Source organism: Pangasianodon hypophthalmus, chromosome 15 (genome assembly GCF_027358585.1).
Source record: "Pangasianodon hypophthalmus isolate fPanHyp1 chromosome 15, fPanHyp1.pri, whole genome shotgun sequence".
Taxonomy (NCBI): Eukaryota; Metazoa; Chordata; class Actinopteri; order Siluriformes; family Pangasiidae; genus Pangasianodon; species Pangasianodon hypophthalmus.
In genome coordinates this window covers 10,139,905-10,158,586 of record NC_069724.1, presented here as the reverse complement: position 1 = coordinate 10,158,586, position 18,682 = coordinate 10,139,905, and the positions used below count along the sequence as shown (strand labels likewise).

The 18,682-nt window shown below is 38.5% G+C and overlaps 3 protein-coding genes across 3 annotated transcripts; all 3 read right to left on the bottom strand.

Annotated features, from left to right (window-relative positions):
- Positions 1-4,999: 4,999 nt before the first annotated feature.
- Positions 5,000-6,282, bottom strand: LOC128320513 (olfactory receptor 142-like). The gene has a single exon (XM_053240407.1). The coding sequence runs from the start codon at positions 6,280-6,282 to the stop codon at positions 5,341-5,343; it is 942 nt and encodes a 313-aa protein (XP_053096382.1). The 3' UTR covers positions 5,000-5,340.
- Positions 6,283-10,672: 4,390 nt separating this feature from the next.
- LOC113541444 (olfactory receptor 142-like) lies at positions 10,673-11,966 on the bottom strand. Its single transcript, XM_053240374.1, has one exon. The coding sequence runs from the start codon at positions 11,953-11,955 to the stop codon at positions 11,014-11,016; it is 942 nt and encodes a 313-aa protein (XP_053096349.1). The 5' UTR covers positions 11,956-11,966; the 3' UTR covers positions 10,673-11,013.
- A 3,981-nt stretch (positions 11,967-15,947) lies between these two features.
- On the bottom strand, positions 15,948-17,547 carry LOC128320493 (olfactory receptor 142-like). Its single transcript, XM_053240367.1, has one exon. The coding sequence runs from the start codon at positions 17,189-17,191 to the stop codon at positions 16,250-16,252; it is 942 nt and encodes a 313-aa protein (XP_053096342.1). The 5' UTR covers positions 17,192-17,547; the 3' UTR covers positions 15,948-16,249.
- Positions 17,548-18,682: the final 1,135 nt, after the last annotated feature.

Below are 18,682 nucleotides of genomic sequence, written 5' to 3'. Positions count from 1 at the left end.
ATGCTCACTGTCAAACAGATCGTGTCTCAGATCAGGTCTGGGGACTGGTTTCTTACGATAGATCTCAAGGACGCATACTTCCACGTATCCATCCTTCATCAACACAGGAAGTTCTAGGGGGAGAAGCATACCAGTATCGGCTTCTTCCGTTCAGCCTGTCACTCTCACCCCGCACTTTCACTGAGTGTGCATGCTGCCCTGGCTCCATTGCGACTCCAGTGCATCCGCATACTGAATTACATAGATTATTGGCTGATTGGTTTATCTAGCTCAATCAGAGCAGATGGCGGCGCGTCATTGGGATGTCATCCTCGCGCATATGAAAGAGCTGGGGTTACGGCTAAACGCCAAGAAAAGTGTGCTTTCTCCACTACAGAGGACCACTTATCTGGGCGTGGTGTGGGATTCGACAATGATGCAAGCACAGTTGTCTCCTGCTCGTATCAAAGCGACTCTCACATCAGTGGTCTCCTACATCAACCGACAGGGGGGTCTGCGCTTGCGCCCCCTATACAGGCTGGAACACCAGATCCTCTTGTGCGCTCAGGGAAAGTTCCTCTCGCTCAGAGCAGTCTACATCCCTGGGCACCTCAATCAGGGAGCAGACATCCTGTCGAGACATCATGGAGGCTTCACCCCGAGGTGGTAGAGCTCCTCTGGAGGGAGTTCAGCCAGGTGGAAGTGGATCTATTTGCGCTGCAGGAAACGACACACTGTCCGCTCTGGTTATCTCTTCGCTCCCGGGAGTTCTGGAGAGAGTACGCTGGGACAGGGTCCGGCTTCTGCTAGTAACCCCTTTCTGGCTGGCCTGAGTATGGTTCTCGGACTATGTGTCCCTCCTCGATGGCTCTGACCCAGTCAACTGTGTCTTGCCTGGAGTTTGCCCCGGGCATGGTTAGGGAGTCCCTTTACCCGAGACCCGGGTATGTCCCTAAAGTGCCCACTTCTTCGCCAGGCCCCGTGGTACTGCAAGCCTTTTGTCCTCCTCCCTTCCAGGAAGGAGGCCAGGGAAGACTCAATCTGCTTTGTCCAGTGCGAGCAATGGACGCTTACATCCACAGGGCTGCCCAGTGGCGTAAGGCAGATCAGTTGTTCGTTTGCTTCGGTCCGCCTAAGAAAGGGGTTCCAGCGACCAAGCAAACCATGAGTAGGTGGGTGGTCGAGACCATCACACTGGCCTACGAGTCCTCTGGCCTCCAGTCCCCCATGGGGGTCAGAGCGCACTCGACTAGGGTTATGGTGGCCTCCAAGGCCTCGTCAGTAGGTGTGGCCCTTCGGGACATTTGTGCTGAGGCAGGCTGGTCTTCTCCGCACACATTTGTCCGTTTTTACAATTTGGACCTGACATCTACCCCAGGGTCCCAAGTTCTCTCGTCTTGATGTGCTCGCCAGATACGCTCAGACAGGGACTTGCTCGTATGGCGCAGTGGGTATTCTCGTTCCCAAAGCATTTCGACGCAGCTCAAGTTCCTGAAGGGGAACATCTCTAGGTTATGTATGTAACCATGGTGTTTAGTGGCTCTCTTTGAGAGGGAAATGTTACACCCACAGCTAGTGCTTAACTTATCAGTTTTTAATTGTGCACTTTGAACACAAGTTTGACAACCTGTGAGATAGGCCATGTTGTATCTTCTGGATTTTAAGGCCACTTGTATAGCAAAATATCCTCAAACTTATTCATCCATTAAACAATCTTTATTACAATCTTCGTTCAAAGCTACTAACAGATATCTTAGATATATTGGAAATAAGTAATATGCAAAATATTACTTAAATGCTTTCACCTTTTTACAGTGGAAAGCCTGCCAAATATGCTTCTTTATAACTTGTCCACTTATCCCGTTAATAACTGGATTGAACGAAGGAGGAAGTATCAGAAAATATAAAGACATGAATGTCCAGAAATCATATGTCAAGTTCCTTGAATCTAACCCCTGTTAGAATGAAGAAATCTCCTCTCAATGCTGTAAGGATAGAGTTGAGCGTGTTGCTCAGTTTCTTCCTAGAAGGCCCTATGTTATAGCTAGATTGATCCATTATGTGTTCTATTGTTATTCAAATAGCTACCTGACTCCATCTTCCGACTGAGGAATATCAGTCAAAGTTAAACTGCAGTAATTAAAAGTGCCCCTGTCAGGACAAAGAAATCTCCTCACAGTATGGTAAAGATAGTGTTGAGCGGGTTTCTCAATTTCTTCTTAAAAGGCCTTATGTTAAAGCTAGATTAACTGCCGGTGTGTGTTCCATTGTCAATTCAACTACACTATCCCTGGGTTAACCATTAGCGTAGAGAACTTATTCTTGTCCTTTTGTGTCTGAGTAGCCTTTACAGAGCCCTAACCTCAACTACACTGAACACTTTTGGGATGAACTGGAACTCCAGCTGCATTCCATGCCTTCTTGCCCCAACATCAGAACCTTCCCACAGTAACACTTCTGTGGCTGAATGGACACAAATCCCTATAGCTACATTACATTAGTGTAGATACATCCATATCAATTTAATGTCAACCAATCTTTATTGCACCTTTAAGGCATTTTGACACCTATGTGTCCTAACTTGTGTGTCCTGAAGTGATCATTTCTTCTAACTCTGAGTCACTCATGACACCTGCTGGGAGGTGGGAATGCTCACCACTGCCACCGGGCCAGCGTATCGGCACCACTTGTAGACGTCAACAATTGGACACTCCAATTTGCCAGGTCAGCACACCACCTCTGAGAAGGGGGTGCTGAGTGCTCTATTTTGAGTGCTGTCCTTTTGTGCTAAAAGTCTTGTGGTGTTGGATACAACTGAACGCGGTACATAGTGGGTCTTGGTCCTCACAGGTAGTGTGAATGGAGGGTGGCCAGAGGAGGGGTGTCCTTGCTTGGCAAGTTTCACTTGGATAGGAATGACTCAGCTAAGGCTCCACAATAGGAGACACATCCCTTACTACAAGTTTCAAATTAAACCAGAGACAACTCTCTTTCACTTTAGGTTTATTTCCTGTATATAGTTTTACACCAACTGTAAACAAACCTATACTTGTAGTTAAGCCAAATGGCAGCAGGGCCTATTCGTGGACTTGATCCACTTGTCAGTTGAGCCAATCTCCTTCCCTTAATCATACCCAGGTCCTTCCTGTCCTTTCCTGCCCTTCCTGTCCTTTCCTGCCTTCTTCTATCTCACCTGTCCATTTTAGAGACCAAGCCTGTGGGAACCATCAACAGACTCAAAAAACAGTGAAGATTTTTGATGTTGTTTTCTCTTATTGAACAGGAAAAATTCATCTTTCATCCATATTTTTTTTGTTTTCTTTTCAGTTTTCTCTGGCTGTGGGTCTGTGTCTACTACTAAACTACTTGTTGCTGGAAACAATCATTCGCCTACAAATGAATGCAGGTACACTTTCCAATTCACCCTGAGCATGCAGCAAACAACAAAGAAAATGCTGGCACTGGTGAATGGGAACAAACAAGACGGAACTTCCATGGAGCAAACCCCAACGTCTGCATCTTAGGGTTTAAATGCCCCACCTCCCGCACCATCAGCCAATCTCCAGCTGTAAGGTAATGGGTGCCAACACCCATCTTATCACGAAACCATCATTATGTCTGGCACAGTTGGAATTATTTTGTCTGAACACACACAAAAAAAAACAACAACTCAACCATCAGTTACTTTGTTAATAGTTTTAGTACTACAACAATGCTATTGTTTATCAATCAGACTGACACTGCATTTCTTGATATACCATGTGGACAAAAGTATGTGGACAGCTGACTATCATACCTATATGTGGGCCTTCCCAAAACTGCCACAAAGATGGAAGCACACAATTGTCTAGAATGTGTTTGTATGCTATAGCATTATGATTTCTCTTAACTGGAACTAAAGAGCTTAGCTCCAGCAAGACAATGTCCCTGTGCACAAAGCAAGCTCCATAAAGACATGGTTTGCCTAGGTCGGTGCATAAGAACATGAGTAGCCTTAACAGAGCCCTAACCTCAACTCCACTGAACACTTTTGGGATGAACTGGAACTCCAGCTGCATTCCATGCCTTCTTGCCCCAACATCAGAACCTTTCCTCAGTAACACTTCTGTGGCTGAATGGACACAAATCCCTATAGCTACATTACAAAATCTAGTGGAGAATCTTTCTAAAAGAGGGGAGGCTGTTATAGCAGCAAAGGGGGGACCAAGTCCATATTAATGCCCATAGTTTTGGAATGGGATGTTCAAGAACAGATAAGCGTGCGATGGTCAGGTGTCCACAAACCTTTGGCCATATAGTGTAGTTCTGTGTGTTTGTTCAAAACACGAGCAGTGCAATTGTACTAACATTTGCTACTCACAATCTTCTCTTTGTTATTGTACTGTTGACATTAAACACCACTCCCTGCATGCAGATATAGGTACAGACAGATGATGGATGACACATTAAGAGAAACGAAATCATAGTGTCTTAAAAAGGTGCTGGGCCACTAAAAGTCACCAGAACAGCTTCAGTGCATGTTGTAAAGGCCATAAAATATGATGTACATCATTTTCATCCTCATCAACCCATTCAATCAGACCTTGTGCCCTGTGGATGAGGGCACTGTCAAAAAGATATCCCATATATGTAATTATATGTTTGAGTATGTCTTGATGTTATATTGAAAGTACTATTTTTTTCTTTTACAGATTCTACATAAGTTTAATATAAATGGAAAAATTATGTATGGGCCACTGTTTGATGATCCTGGAACTACAGCAATAAAAATCTTTTTTGAAGTAACAGGTAAAAATGCACAATTTCAATTACAAGCTCTTTTGTTATACAGGTCACAAGACTGTAACACTGAGTTAATAGTTACTCAGTGCTATATGTAAGCACATAAAATTAATGTTGACAAAATAAAAGCATTCTTCTTATTCAGTATATCAAGATACACAAAGAACAGTTAAATCTATCAAAAGAAAAAAAAAAAGTCAGTTAATTTTGCAGAAATTTGTGTTGCAAAACAGACAGATCTGGTCAGGATTACTGTGTTAAAGTCCAACAACATTTAGATACATTTAAATCTGCAAGAGCTCAATTAAACCAAAAACTTCAGCAGATGATCAAGTGCATCTGAGGTATTTCACAAACCAGTAGCAGCATGTTAAAAAGGCCTGAAAGGTTAAGATTAGAAGAAGCATCTTAATTAGATAATCAAAAAAGACAAAGCAAATTAATTCAATTAAAGACATTTTTAGTTGGATTCCTATTGATAAATAGTGGGAGAAACAAAATTGGGCCTTAACGACCACACTGAAAAATAGAAGACAAAACAGAGGCAATGACAGTGTCTGGGAACTTTTTCACTCTGTCTTAATTTTTTAAAGCCATGCTTTTAACACAGAACAATTTCTGAAGATGCTTATTTATAACCTGACCACTCATCCCATAGATAACTGGATTGAACAGAGGAGGAACTATCATAAAATATAAAGACATGAAAGTCCGGAACTCATATGGCAAATACCTTGAATTTAGCCGACTTTGTATTATTTCAAAAAAGATTCCAACAAAATAATTTAAAACAGCAAGAAGGTGAGGTGTACATGTTTGGATGGCTTTGGTTTGACATTCTTTAGAAGAATATATGCAAACATACAAAATCTGTGCATAAGAAAATAAAATCATTAAAACCTGTGGAATCATGTAAACAGCCATTAGGCCAAGTCCAATTATGCTATGGACAGTGATGTCTGTGCAAGATTGTTTTATGAGTTCAAAATTTACACAGTGAGTCTTATCTATAATTTCTCTGCAAAAGGTTAAGCGTATTGTGAACGACTCATATATCAGAAAACTAGCAAATGGATAAGCCCATGCAACAAATATAAATACCTGAAGCTTTTTTGTTGACATCATATCATGATAGTGAAGTGGGTAACAAATTGCAACATAACGGTCATAACTCATAAAGGCCAATATAGTTAGTTCAATAATATTATAAGTGTGTAAACAGAAGATTTGTATGAGACAATTTGTTAAAGATATCTTATGCACTTCAGTAGTGAGATTAAATAACAGATGAGGAATCAAACTTGTGCTACCAAAGATGCCATTACATGACAGATTGCACACAAAAATATACATTGGATTATGCAATGTTCTTTCAAAATAGATAATTGCAATAAGAAGTGAGTTCAGTGTAAAAATTGCAATATAGAGTAGGAGAAAAATAAAAAAGAACAAAAGCTTCTGCTGGTCCATTACAAAGTAGCCATCCAGAATAAATGTGGTAACACTTGATCTATTTTCCATTGTGTTTTACAGCTTTGCTGCAGAAGGAAGAGAAATAAATGTTAATTATAATGCAGATATTTAATCAATAATGTGTATCGTCTGTTTGGATATTTTTACATCTAAAGCATGATGATGCTCTTAGAGTGTATAATGATACTGTATAACATAGATCTACATGCCTCAGAATGCCTGAGTACCTCAGAAAATAACAAATTTGAGTAACATTGTAGTTCTTCCAAGATACCACAAAAATTTTAGTTGTTGAACTGTTAACTTTACTATTAAATATCTACAATTAGATAAGTGAAGAAAGATGACCAAAAAACCCAGACATTTTACAAGCTATTGAATCAAAAGTACTGCCATTTAATTCCATTCTCCCACTAATTACTAATATGTCTAATATTTGTTTCAGAAAGTCATAACTGTAAGTTGTATGTAAGACAATTATATTATGCCATTATTAATTAGATTAAATTACTAATTAAATTATTAATCAAAATTCAGTTCAGCTGTATTATACATCTGGTATTATTTCAATTCATGATAATGAAAAGATATAGCCTTTACTCCAAGTCTAGTTGTCTGATCTTTTTGGAGAAGTCGGGAGAAGAAGATTGTTCTTATTAAATGATTTGCTTAGCTGTCAAGCTGAGTTTTTGTGGCTCAGAAAAATGGGATGGTCTACAATATTACCATCTGTTATTGGCCTGTTAAATCTCTTGGCATTTCCAGTGTTATCTGTAGGGGCCAGACGGACAAAATATTCAGGCTGGGAGTTTTACACCTACACAGGCTGCCCCATGCACCCACAAGTAATTTTGAGACTACTGACCACCTACTGTAATGCGCACTCACTGATCAATTTATTAGGAACCCCTATACATTTGCTCATTCACGCAAATGTGTAATCATTAGTCAGCAGTGTTATGAATAAAATCATGCAGACAGAGTTCAATAGCTTCAGTTAATATTCACATCGAACACCAGAATAGGGGAAAAAAAAAAAAACTGTTCTCAGTGACTATGACCACGGCATTTTTGTTGTTGCCAGACGGGCTGGTTTGAGTATTTCAGAAACTCTAGAGTTTACACTTATGCTTGTCCTTTTGTGTCTGCTTGCAGAGTAGTTTTGAAAGATATGTGTCTCAGTGTAACACTGTGTCAGTGTCCAAGTTTGTTTTGAATGTGAAATCTTTTGTAAAATGTGATCAAGTAAAGTTAGAGTAAATTTGTGTAACTAGCAGTGAAGAAACTGTTGTGTTTGCGTGTCCAGAGAAGCTGGCACAGAAATGTAAGATTCACTGAGATCACAGTAAATTGTTGTATTAGTTGCAGTGTACCTGTAGCTTAGATAAGTTTTATCTCATTCTGAACGAATTGAGATTTTAAGTGCCATGCCTTAAAGCAGCTAGAAGTGGTGTTTGTTATTTGTGTAGTGTTGAAATGCACCAACATTTCTTAAACTGTGTGCATTAAGCATTGTGTTAACGAACTACTGTTTGTGTTGTTTGCCATAGCTATGATCAGGTACGGATGTCCTAGGGGACTTTTTCAGGGCACTTCTTAACTGCGCTTGCGCAGTCTGCTGATGCCATATTGTAAACAAAATCTCAGGAGTAGTTAAGCTAACCCGAAGCAGTAGTGTGTACATTGAAGTCTATGCTAAAACCATTAGCCTTGAAGGTTAACAGTTAGCGATTAGCATGTTTTGGCTTGCAGCAATTGAATACAGCTAGTGTTTTGGGCAATGGCAAAGTGATTAACCCTCATACATCTCTCTCACTTTCCTGTTCTGTTTACTCTTCTCCCTTCTTGCTATTTTCCCCTCATTCCTCTAGAAGGAATATACTTACACACAATTACTTATTGTGTGGAATTTAAATTTAATAAAGCTGTTAAATTTAACTGGAAATGCTCTGGAGTGTAGATACATCCATATCAATTTAATGTCAACCAATCTTTATTGCACCTTTAAGGCATTTTGACACCTATGTGTCCTAACTTGTGTGTCCTGAAGTGATCATTTCTTCTAACTCTGAGTCACTCATGACACCTGCTGGGAGGTGGGAATGCTCACCACTGCCACCGGGCCAGCGTATCGGCACCACTTGTAGACGTCAACAATTGGACACTCCAATTTGCCAGGTCAGCACACCACCTCTGAGAAGGGGGTGCTGAGTGCTCTATTTTGAGTGCTGTCCTTTTGTGCTAAAAGTCTTGTGGTGTTGGATACAACTGAACACGGTACACAGTGGGTCTTGGTCCTCACAGGTAGTGTGAATGGAGGGTGGCCAGAGGAGGGGTGTCCTTGCTTGGCAAGTTTCACTTGGATAGGAATGACTCATCTAAGGCTCCACAATAGGAGACACTTCCCTTACTACAAGTTTCAAATTTCTTTCACTTGAGGTTTATTTCCTGTATATAGTTTTACATCAACTGTAAACAAATCTATACTTGTAGTTAAGCCAAATGGCAGCAGGGCCTATTCGTGGACTTGATCCACTTGTCAGTTGAGCCAATCTCCTTCCCTTAATCATACCCAGGTCCTTCCTGTCCTTTCCTGCCTTCTTCTATCTCACCTGTCCATTTTAGAGACCAAGCCTGTGGGAACCATCAACAGACTCAAAAAACAGTGAAGATTTTTGATGTTGTTTTCTCTTATTGAACAGGAAAAATTCATCTTTCATCCATATTTTTTTTGTTTTCTTTTCAGTTTTCTCTGGCTGTGGGTCTGTGTCTACTACTAAACTACTTGTTGCTGGAAACAATCATTCGCCTACAAATGAATGCAGGTACACTTTCCAATTCACCCTGAGCATGCAGCAAACAACAAAGAAAATGCTGGCACTGGTGAATGGGAACAAACAAGACGGAACTTCCATGGAGCAAACCCCAACGTCTGCATCTTAGGGTTTAAATGCCCCACCTCCTGCACCATCAGCCAATCTCCAGCTGTAAGGTAATGGGTGCCAACACCCATCTTATCACGAAACCATCATTATGTCTGGCACAGTTGGAATTATTTTGTCTTAACACACACAAAAAAAACAACAACTCAACCATCAGTTACTTTGTTAATAGTTTTAGTACTACAACAATGCTATTGTTTATCAATCAGACTGACACTGCATTTCTTGATATACCATGTGGACAAAAGTATGTGGACAGCTGACTATCATACCTATATGTGGGCCTTCCCAAAACTGCCACAAAGATGGAAGCACACAATTGTCTAGAATGTGTTTGTATGCTATAGCATTATGATTTCTCTTAACTGGAACTAAAGAGCTTAGCTCCAGCAAGACAATGTCCCTGTGCACAAAGCAAGCTCCATAAAGACATGGTTTGCCTAGGTCGGTGCATAAGAACATGAGTAGCCTTAACAGAGCCCTAACCTCAACTCCACTGAACACTTTTGGGATGAACTGGAACTCCAGCTGCATTCCATGCCTTCTTGCCCCAACATCAGAACCTTTCCTCAGTAACACTTCTGTGGCTGAATGGACACAAATCCCTATAGCTACATTACAAAATCTAGTGGAGAATCTTTCTAAAAGAGGGGAGGCTGTTATAGCAGCAAAGGGGGGACCAAGTCCATATTAATGCCCATAGTTTTGGAATGGGATGTTCAAGAACAGATAAGCGTGCGATGGTCAGGTGTCCACAAACCTTTGGCCATATAGTGTAGTTCTGTGTGTTTGTTCAAAACACGAGCAGTGCAATTGTACTAACATTTGCTACTCACAATCTTCTCTTTGTTATTGTACTGTTGACATTAAACACCACTCCCTGCATGCAGATATAGGTACAGACAGATGATGGATGACACATTAAGAGAAACGAAATCATAGTGTCTTAAAAAGGTGCTGGGCCACTAAAAGTCACCAGAACAGCTTCAGTGCATGTTGTGAAGGCCATAAAATATGATGTACATCATTTTCATCCTCATCAACCCATTCAATCAGACCTTGTGCCCTGTGGATGAGGGCACTGTCAAAAAGATATCCCATATATGTAATTATATGTTTGAGTATGTCTTGATGTTATATTGAAAGTACTATTTTTTTCTTTTACAGATTCTACATAAGTTTAATATAAATGGAAAAATTATGTATGGGCCACTGTTTGATGATCCTGGAACTACAGCAATAAAAATCTTTTTTGAAGTAACAGGTAAAAATGCACAATTTCAATTACAAGCTCTTTTGTTATACAGGTCACAAGACTGTAACACTGAGTTAATAGTTACTCAGTGCTATATGTAAGCACATAAAATTAATGTTGACAAAATAAAAGCATTCTTCTTATTCAGTATATCAAGATACACAAAGAACAGTTAAATCTATCAAAAGAAAAAAAAAAAGTCAGTTAATTTTGCAGAAATTTGTGTTGCAAAACAGACAGATCTGGTCAGGATTACTGTGTTAAAGTCCAACAACATTTAGATACATTTAAATCTGCAAGAGCTCAATTAAACCAAAAACTTCAGCAGATGATCAAGTGCATCTGAGGTATTTCACAAACCAGTAGCAGCATGTTAAAAAGGCCTGAAAGGTTAAGATTAGAAGAAGCATCTTAATTAGATAATCAAAAAAGACAAAGCAAATTAATTCAATTAAAGACATTTTTAGTTGGATTCCTATTGATAAATAGTGGGAGAAACAAAATTGGGCCTTAACGACCACACTGAAAAATAGAAGACAAAACAGAGGCAATGACAGTGTCTGGGAACTTTTTCACTCTGTCTTAATTTTTTAAAGCCATGCTTTTAACACAGAACAATTTCTGAAGATGCTTATTTATAACCTGACCACTCATCCCATAGATAACTGGATTGAACAGAGGAGGAACTATCATAAAATATAAAGACATGAAAGTCCGGAACTCATATGGCAAATACCTTGAATTTAGCCGACTTTGTATTATTTCAAAAAAGATTCCAACAAAATAATTTAAAACAGCAAGAAGGTGAGGTGTACATGTTTGGATGGCTTTGGTTTGACATTCTTTAGAAGAATATATGCAAACATACAAAATCTGTGCATAAGAAAATAAAATCATTAAAACCTGTGGAATCATGTAAACAGCCATTAGGCCAAGTCCAATTATGCTATGGACAGTGATGTCTGTGCAAGATTGTTTTATGAGTTCAAAATTTACACAGTGAGTCTTATCTATAATTTCTCTGCAAAAGGTTAAGCGTATTGTGAACGACTCATATATCAGAAAACTAGCAAATGGATAAGCCCATGCAACAAATATAAATACCTGAAGCTTTTTTGTTGACATCATATCATGATAGTGAAGTGGGTAACAAATTGCAACATAACGGTCATAACTCATAAAGGCCAATATAGTTAGTTCAATAATATTATAAGTGTGTAAACAGAAGATTTGTATGAGACAATTTGTTAAAGATATCTTATGCACTTCAGTAGTGAGATTAAATAACAGATGAGGAATCAAACTTGTGCTACCAAAGATGCCATTACATGACAGATTGCACACAAAAATATACATTGGATTATGCAATGTTCTTTCAAAATAGATAATTGCAATAAGAAGTGAGTTCAGTGTAAAAATTGCAATATAGAGTAGGAGAAAAATAAAAAAGAACAAAAGCTTCTGCTGGTCCATTACAAAGTAGCCATCCAGAATGAATGTGGTAACACTTGATCTATTTTCCATTGTGTTTTACAGCTTTGCTGCAGAAGGAAGAGAAATAAATATTAATTATAATGCAGATATTTAATCAATAATGTGTATCGTCTGTTTGGATATTTTTACATCTAAAGCATGATGATGCTCTTAGAGTGTATAATGATACTGTATAACATAGATCTACATGCCTCAGAATGCCTGAGTACCTCAGAAAATAACAAATTTGAGTAACATTGTAGTTCTTCCAAGATACCACAAAAGAAAATTTTAGTTGTTGAATTGTTAACTTTACTATTAAATATCTACAATTAGATAAGTGAAGAAAGATGACCAAAAAACCCAGACATTTTACAAGCTATTGAATCAAAAGTACTGCCATTTAATTCCATTCTCCCACTAATTACTAATATGTCTAATATTTGTTTCAGAAAGTCATAACTGTAAGTTGTATGTAAGACAATTATATTATGCCATTATTAATTAGATTAAATTACTAATTAAATTATTAATCAAAATTCAGTTCAGCTGTATTATACATCTGGTATTATTTCAATTCATGATAATGAAAAGATATAGCCTTTACTCCAAGTCTAGTTGTCTGATCTTTTTGGAGAAGTCGGGAGAAGAAGATTGTTCTTATTAAATGATTTGCTTAGCTGTCAAGCTGAGTTTTTGTGGCTCAGAAAAATGGGATGGTCTACAATATTACCATCTGTTATTGGCCTGTTAAATCTCTTGGCATTTCCAGTGTTATCTGTAGGGGCCAGACGGACAAAATATTCAGGCTGGGAGTTTTACACCTACACAGGCTGCCCCATGCACCCACAAGTAATTTTGAGACTACTGACCACCTACTGTAATGCGCACTCACTGATCAATTTATTAGGAACCCCTATACATTTGCTCATTCACGCAAATGTGTAATCATTAGTCAGCAGTGTTATGAATAAAATCATGCAGACAGAGTTCAATAGCTTCAGTTAATATTCACATCGAACACCAGAATAGGGAAAAAACTGTTCTCAGTGACTATGACCACGGCATTGTTGTTGTTGCCAAACAGGCTGGTTTGAGTATTTCAGAAACTCTAGAGTTTACACTTATGCTTGTCCTTTTGTGTCTGCTTGCAGAGTAGTTTTGAAAGATATGTGTCTCAGTGTAACACTGTGTCAGTGTCCAAGTTTGTTTTGAATGTGAAATCTTTTGTAAAATGTGATCAAGTAAAGTTAGAGTAAATTTGTGTAACTAGCAGTGAAGAAACTGTTGTGTTTGCGTGTCCAGAGAAGCTGGCACAGAAATGTAAGATTCACTGAGATCACAGTAAATTGTTGTATTAGTTGCAGTGTACCTGTAGCTTAGATAAGTTTTATCTCATTCTGAACGAATTGAGATTTTAAGTGCCATGCCTTAAAGCAGCTAGAAGTGGTGTTTGTTATTTGTGTAGTGTTGAAATGCACCAACATTTCTTAAACTGTGTGCATTAAGCATTGTGTTAACGAACTACTGTTTGTGTTGTTTGCCATAGCTATGATCAGGTACGGATGTCCTAGGGGACTTTTTCAGGGCACTTCTTAACTGCGCTTGCGCAGTCTGCTGATGCCATATTGTAAACAAAATCTCAGGAGTAGTTAAGCTAACCCGAAGCAGTAGTGTGTACATTGAAGTCTATGCTAAAACCATTAACCTTGAAGGTTAACAGTTAGCGATTAGCATGTTTTGGCTTGCAGCAATTGAATACAGCTAGTGTTTTGGGCAATGGCAAAGTGATTAACCCTCATACATCTCTCTCACTTTCCTGTTCTATTTACTCTTCTCCCTTCTTGCTATTTTCCCCTCATTCCTCTAGAAGGAATATACTTACGCACAATTGCTTATTGTGTGGAATTTAAATTTAATAAAGCTGTTAAATTTAACTGGAAATGCTCTGGAGTGTAGATACATCCATATCAATTTAATGTCAACCAATCTTTATTGCACCTTTAAGGCATTTTGACACCTATGTGTCCTAACTTGTGTGTCCTGAAGTGATCATTTCTTCTAACTCTGAGTCACTCATGACACCTGCTGGGAGGTGGGAATGCTCACCACTGCCACCGGGCCAGCGTATCGGCACCACTTGTAGACGTCAACAATTGGACACTCCAATTTGCCAGGTCAGCACACCACCTCTGAGAAGGGGGTGCTGAGTGCTCTATTTTGAGTGCTGTCCTTTTGTGCTAAAAGTCTTGTGGTGTTGGATACAACTGAACGCGGTACATAGTGGGTCTTGGTCCTCACAGGTAGTGTGAATGGAGGGTGGCCAGAGGAGGGGTGTCCTTGCTTGGCAAGTTTCACTTGGATAGGAATGACTCAGCTAAGGCTCCACAATAGGAGACACTTCCCTTACTACAAGTTTCAAATTAAACCAGAGACAACTCTCTTTCACTTTAGGTTTATTTCCTGTATATAGTTTTACACCAACTGTAAACAAACCTATACTTGTAGTTAAGCCAAATGGCAGCAGGGCCTATTCGTGGACTTGATCCACTTGTCAGTTGAGCCAATCTCCTTCCCTTAATCATACCCAGGTCCTTCCTGTCCTTTCCTGCCCTTCCTGTCCTTTCCTGCCTTCTTCTATCTCACCTGTCCATTTTAGAGACCAAGCCTGTGGGAACCATCAACAGACTCAAAAAACAGTGAAGATTTTTGATGTTGTTTTCTCTTATTGAACAGGAAAAATTCATCTTTCATCCATATTTTTTTGTTTTCTTTTCAGTTTTCTCTGGCTGTGGGTCTGTGTCTACTACTAAACTACTTGTTGCTGGAAACAATCATTCGCCTACAAATGAATGCAGGTACACTTTCCAATTCACCCTGAGCATGCAGCAAACAACAAAGAAAATGCTGGCACTGGTGAATAGGAACAAACAAGACGGAACTTCCATGGAGCAAACCCCAACGTCTGCATCTTAGGGTTTAAATGCCCCACCTCCTGCACCATCAGCCAATCTCCAGCTGTAAGGTAATGGGTGCCAACACCCATCTTATCACGAAACCATCATTATGTCTGGCACAGTTGGAATTATTTTGTCTGAACACACACACAAAAAAAACAACAACTCAACCATCAGTTACTTTGTTAATAGTTTTAGTACTACAACAATGCTATTGTTTATCAATCAGACTGACACTGCATTTCTTGATATACCATGTGGACAAAAGTATGTGGACAGCTGACTATCATACCTATATGTGGGCCTTCCCAAAACTGCCACAAAGATGGAAGCACACAATTGTCTAGAATGTGTTTGTATGCTATAGCATTATGATTTCTCTTAACTGGAACTAAAGAGCTTAGCTCCAGCAAGACAATGTCCCTGTGCACAAAGCAAGCTCCATAAAGACATGGTTTGCCTAGGTCGGTGCATAAGAACATGAGTAGCCTTTACAGAGCCCTAACCTCAACTCCACTGAACACTTTTGGGATGAACTGGAACTCCAGCTGCATTCCATGCCTTCTTGCCCCAACATCAGAACCTTTCCTCAGTAACACTTCTGTGGCTGAATGGACACAAATCCCTATAGCTACATTACAAAATCTAGTGGAGAATCTTTCTAAAAGAGGGGAGGCTGTTATAGCAGCAAAGGGGGGACCAAGTCCATATTAATGCCCATAGTTTTGGAATGGGATGTTCAAGAACAGATAAGCGTGCGATGGTCAGGTGTCCACAAACCTTTGGCCATATAGTGTAGTTCTGTGTGTTTGTTCAAAACACGAGCAGTGCAATTGTACTAACATTTGCTACTCACAATCTTCTCTTTGTTATTGTACTGTTGACATTAAACATTACTCCCTGCATGCAGATATAGGTACAGACAGATGATGGATGACACATTAACAGAAACGAAATCATAGTGTCTTAAAAAGGTGCTGGGCCACTAAAAGTCACCAGAACAGCTTCAGTGCATGTTGTGAAGGCCATAAAATATGATGTACATCATTTTCATCCTCATCAACCCATTCAATCAGACCTTGTGCCCTGTGGATGAGGGCACTGTCAAAAAGATATCCCATATATGTAATTATATGTTTGAGTATGTCTTGATGTTATATTGAAATATAAAACAGCATGTTAAAAAGGCCTGAAAGGTTAAGATTAGAAGAAGCATCTTAATTAGATAATCAAAAAAGACAAAACAAATTAATTCAATTAAAGACATTTTTAGTTGGATTCCTATTGATAAATAGTGGGAGAAACAAAATTGGGCCTTAACGACCACACTGAAAAATAGAAGACAAAACAGAGGCAATGACAGTGTCTGGGAACTTTTTCACTCTGTCTTAATTTTTTAAAGCCATGTTTTTAACACAGAACAATTTCTGAAGATGCTTATTTATAACCTGACCACTCATCCCATAGATAACTGGATTGAACAGAGGAGGAACTATCATAAAATATAAAGACATGAAAGTCCGGAACTCATATGGCAAATACCTTGAATTTAGCCGACTTTGTATTATTTCAAAAAAGATTCCAACAAAATGATTTAAAACAGCAAGAAGGTGAGGTGTACATGTTTGGATGGCTTTGGTTTGACATTCTTTAGAAGAATACATGCACACACGCAAAATCTGTGCATAAGAAAATAAAATCATTAAAACCTGTGGAATCACGTAAATAGCCATTAGGCCAAGTCCAATTATGCTATGGACAGTGATGTCTGTGCAAGATTGTTTTATGAGTTCAAAATTTACACAGTGAGTCTTATCTATAATTTCTCTGCAAAAGGTTAAGCGTATTGTGAACGACTCATATATCAGAAAACTAGCAAATGGATAAGCCCATGCAACAAATATAAATACCTGAAGCTTTTTTGTTGACATCATATCATGATAGTGAAGTGGGTAACAAATTGCAACGTAACGGTCATAACTCATAAAGGCCAATATAGTTAGTTCAGTAATATTATAAGTGTGTAAACAGAAGATTTGTATGAGACAATTTGTTAAAGATATCTTATGCACTTCAGTAGTGAGATTAAATAACAGATGAGGAATCAAACTTGTGCTACCAAAGATGCCATTACATGACAGATTGCACACAAAGATATACATTGGATTATGCAATGTTCTTTCAAAATAGATAATTGCAATAAGAAGTGAGTTCAGTATAAAAATTGCAATATAGAGTAGGAGAAAAATAACAAAGAACAAAAGCTTCTGCTGGTCCATTACAAAGTAGCCATCCAGAATAAATGTGGTAACACTTGATCTATTTTCCATTGTGTTTTACAGCTTTGCTGCAGAAGGAAGAGAAATAAATATTAATTATAATGCAGATATTTAATCAATAATGTGTATCGTCTGTTTGGATATTTTTACATCTAAAGCATGATGATGCTCTTAGAGTGTATAATGATACTGTATAACATAGATCTGCATGCCTCAGAATGCCTGAGTACCTCAGAAAATAACAAATTTGAGTAAAATTGTAGTTCTTCCAAGATACCACAAAAGAAAATTTTAGTTGTTGAATTGTTAACTTTACTATTAAATATCTACTATTAGATAAGTGAAGAAAGATGACCAAAAAACCCAGACATTTTACAAGCTATTGAATCAAAAGTACTGCCATTTAATTCCATTCTCCCACTAATTACTAATATGTCTAATGTTTGTTTCAGAAAGTCATAACTGTAAGTTGTATGTAAGACAATTATATTATGCCATTATTAATTAGATTAAATTACTAATTAAATTATTAATCAAAATTCAGTTCAACTGTATTATACATCTGGTATTATTTCAATTCATGATAATGAAAAGATATAGCCTTTACTCCAAGTCTAGTTGTCTGATCTTTTTGGAGAAGTCGGGAGAAGAAGATTGTTCTTATTAAATGATTTGCTTAGCTGTCAAGCTGAGTTTTTGTGGGATGGTCTACAATATTACCATCTGTTATTGGCCTGTTAAATGTCTCTTGGCATTTCCAGCGTTATCTGTAGGGGCCAGACGGACAAAATATTCAGGCTGGGAGTTTTACACCTACACAGGCTGCCCCATGCACCCACAAGTAATTTTGAGACTACTGACCACCTACTGTAATGCGCACTCACTGATCAATTTATTAGGAACCCCTATACATTTGCTCATTCACGCAAATGTGTAATCATTAGTCAGCAGTGTTATGAATAAAATCATGCAGACAGAGTTCAATAGCTTCAGTTAATATTCACATCAAACACCAGAATAGGGAAAAAACTGTTCTCAGTGACTATGACCACGGCATTGTTGTTGTTGCCAAACAGGCTGGTTTGAGTATTTCAGAAACTCTAGAGTTTACACAGAATGGTGTGAAAACAACAAAAAACTCACCCAGTTAACAGTGAGTTGTTAGCGATGAGTTAGAAATGAGATAGAGATCAGAGGAGGGTGGCCAGACTGGTTCAAGCTGACAGGAAGAATACACTAACTCAAATAACCACTCTTTATGACCATGATGAGCAGAAAAATATCTCAGAATGCACAGTTTTAGCCAGTTTCAGAATTTGGTTCCTTCTAATTAGGCTGGTAAGTATCTCAGAGCAAAAGCATGAGAAAAGCTTTCAGTGGTGGCTGGTGGTGATTTCAGATAGGAGAGCTAAAATTTAATATCTATCAATAGCTTGACAGTTAAACTATTAGGGTTGCCCAATACATTATCTCCAGAAGTCTCATTGATAATAATAATAATAATAATAATAATAATAATTTTCTTATGATGGTGCTATTGCA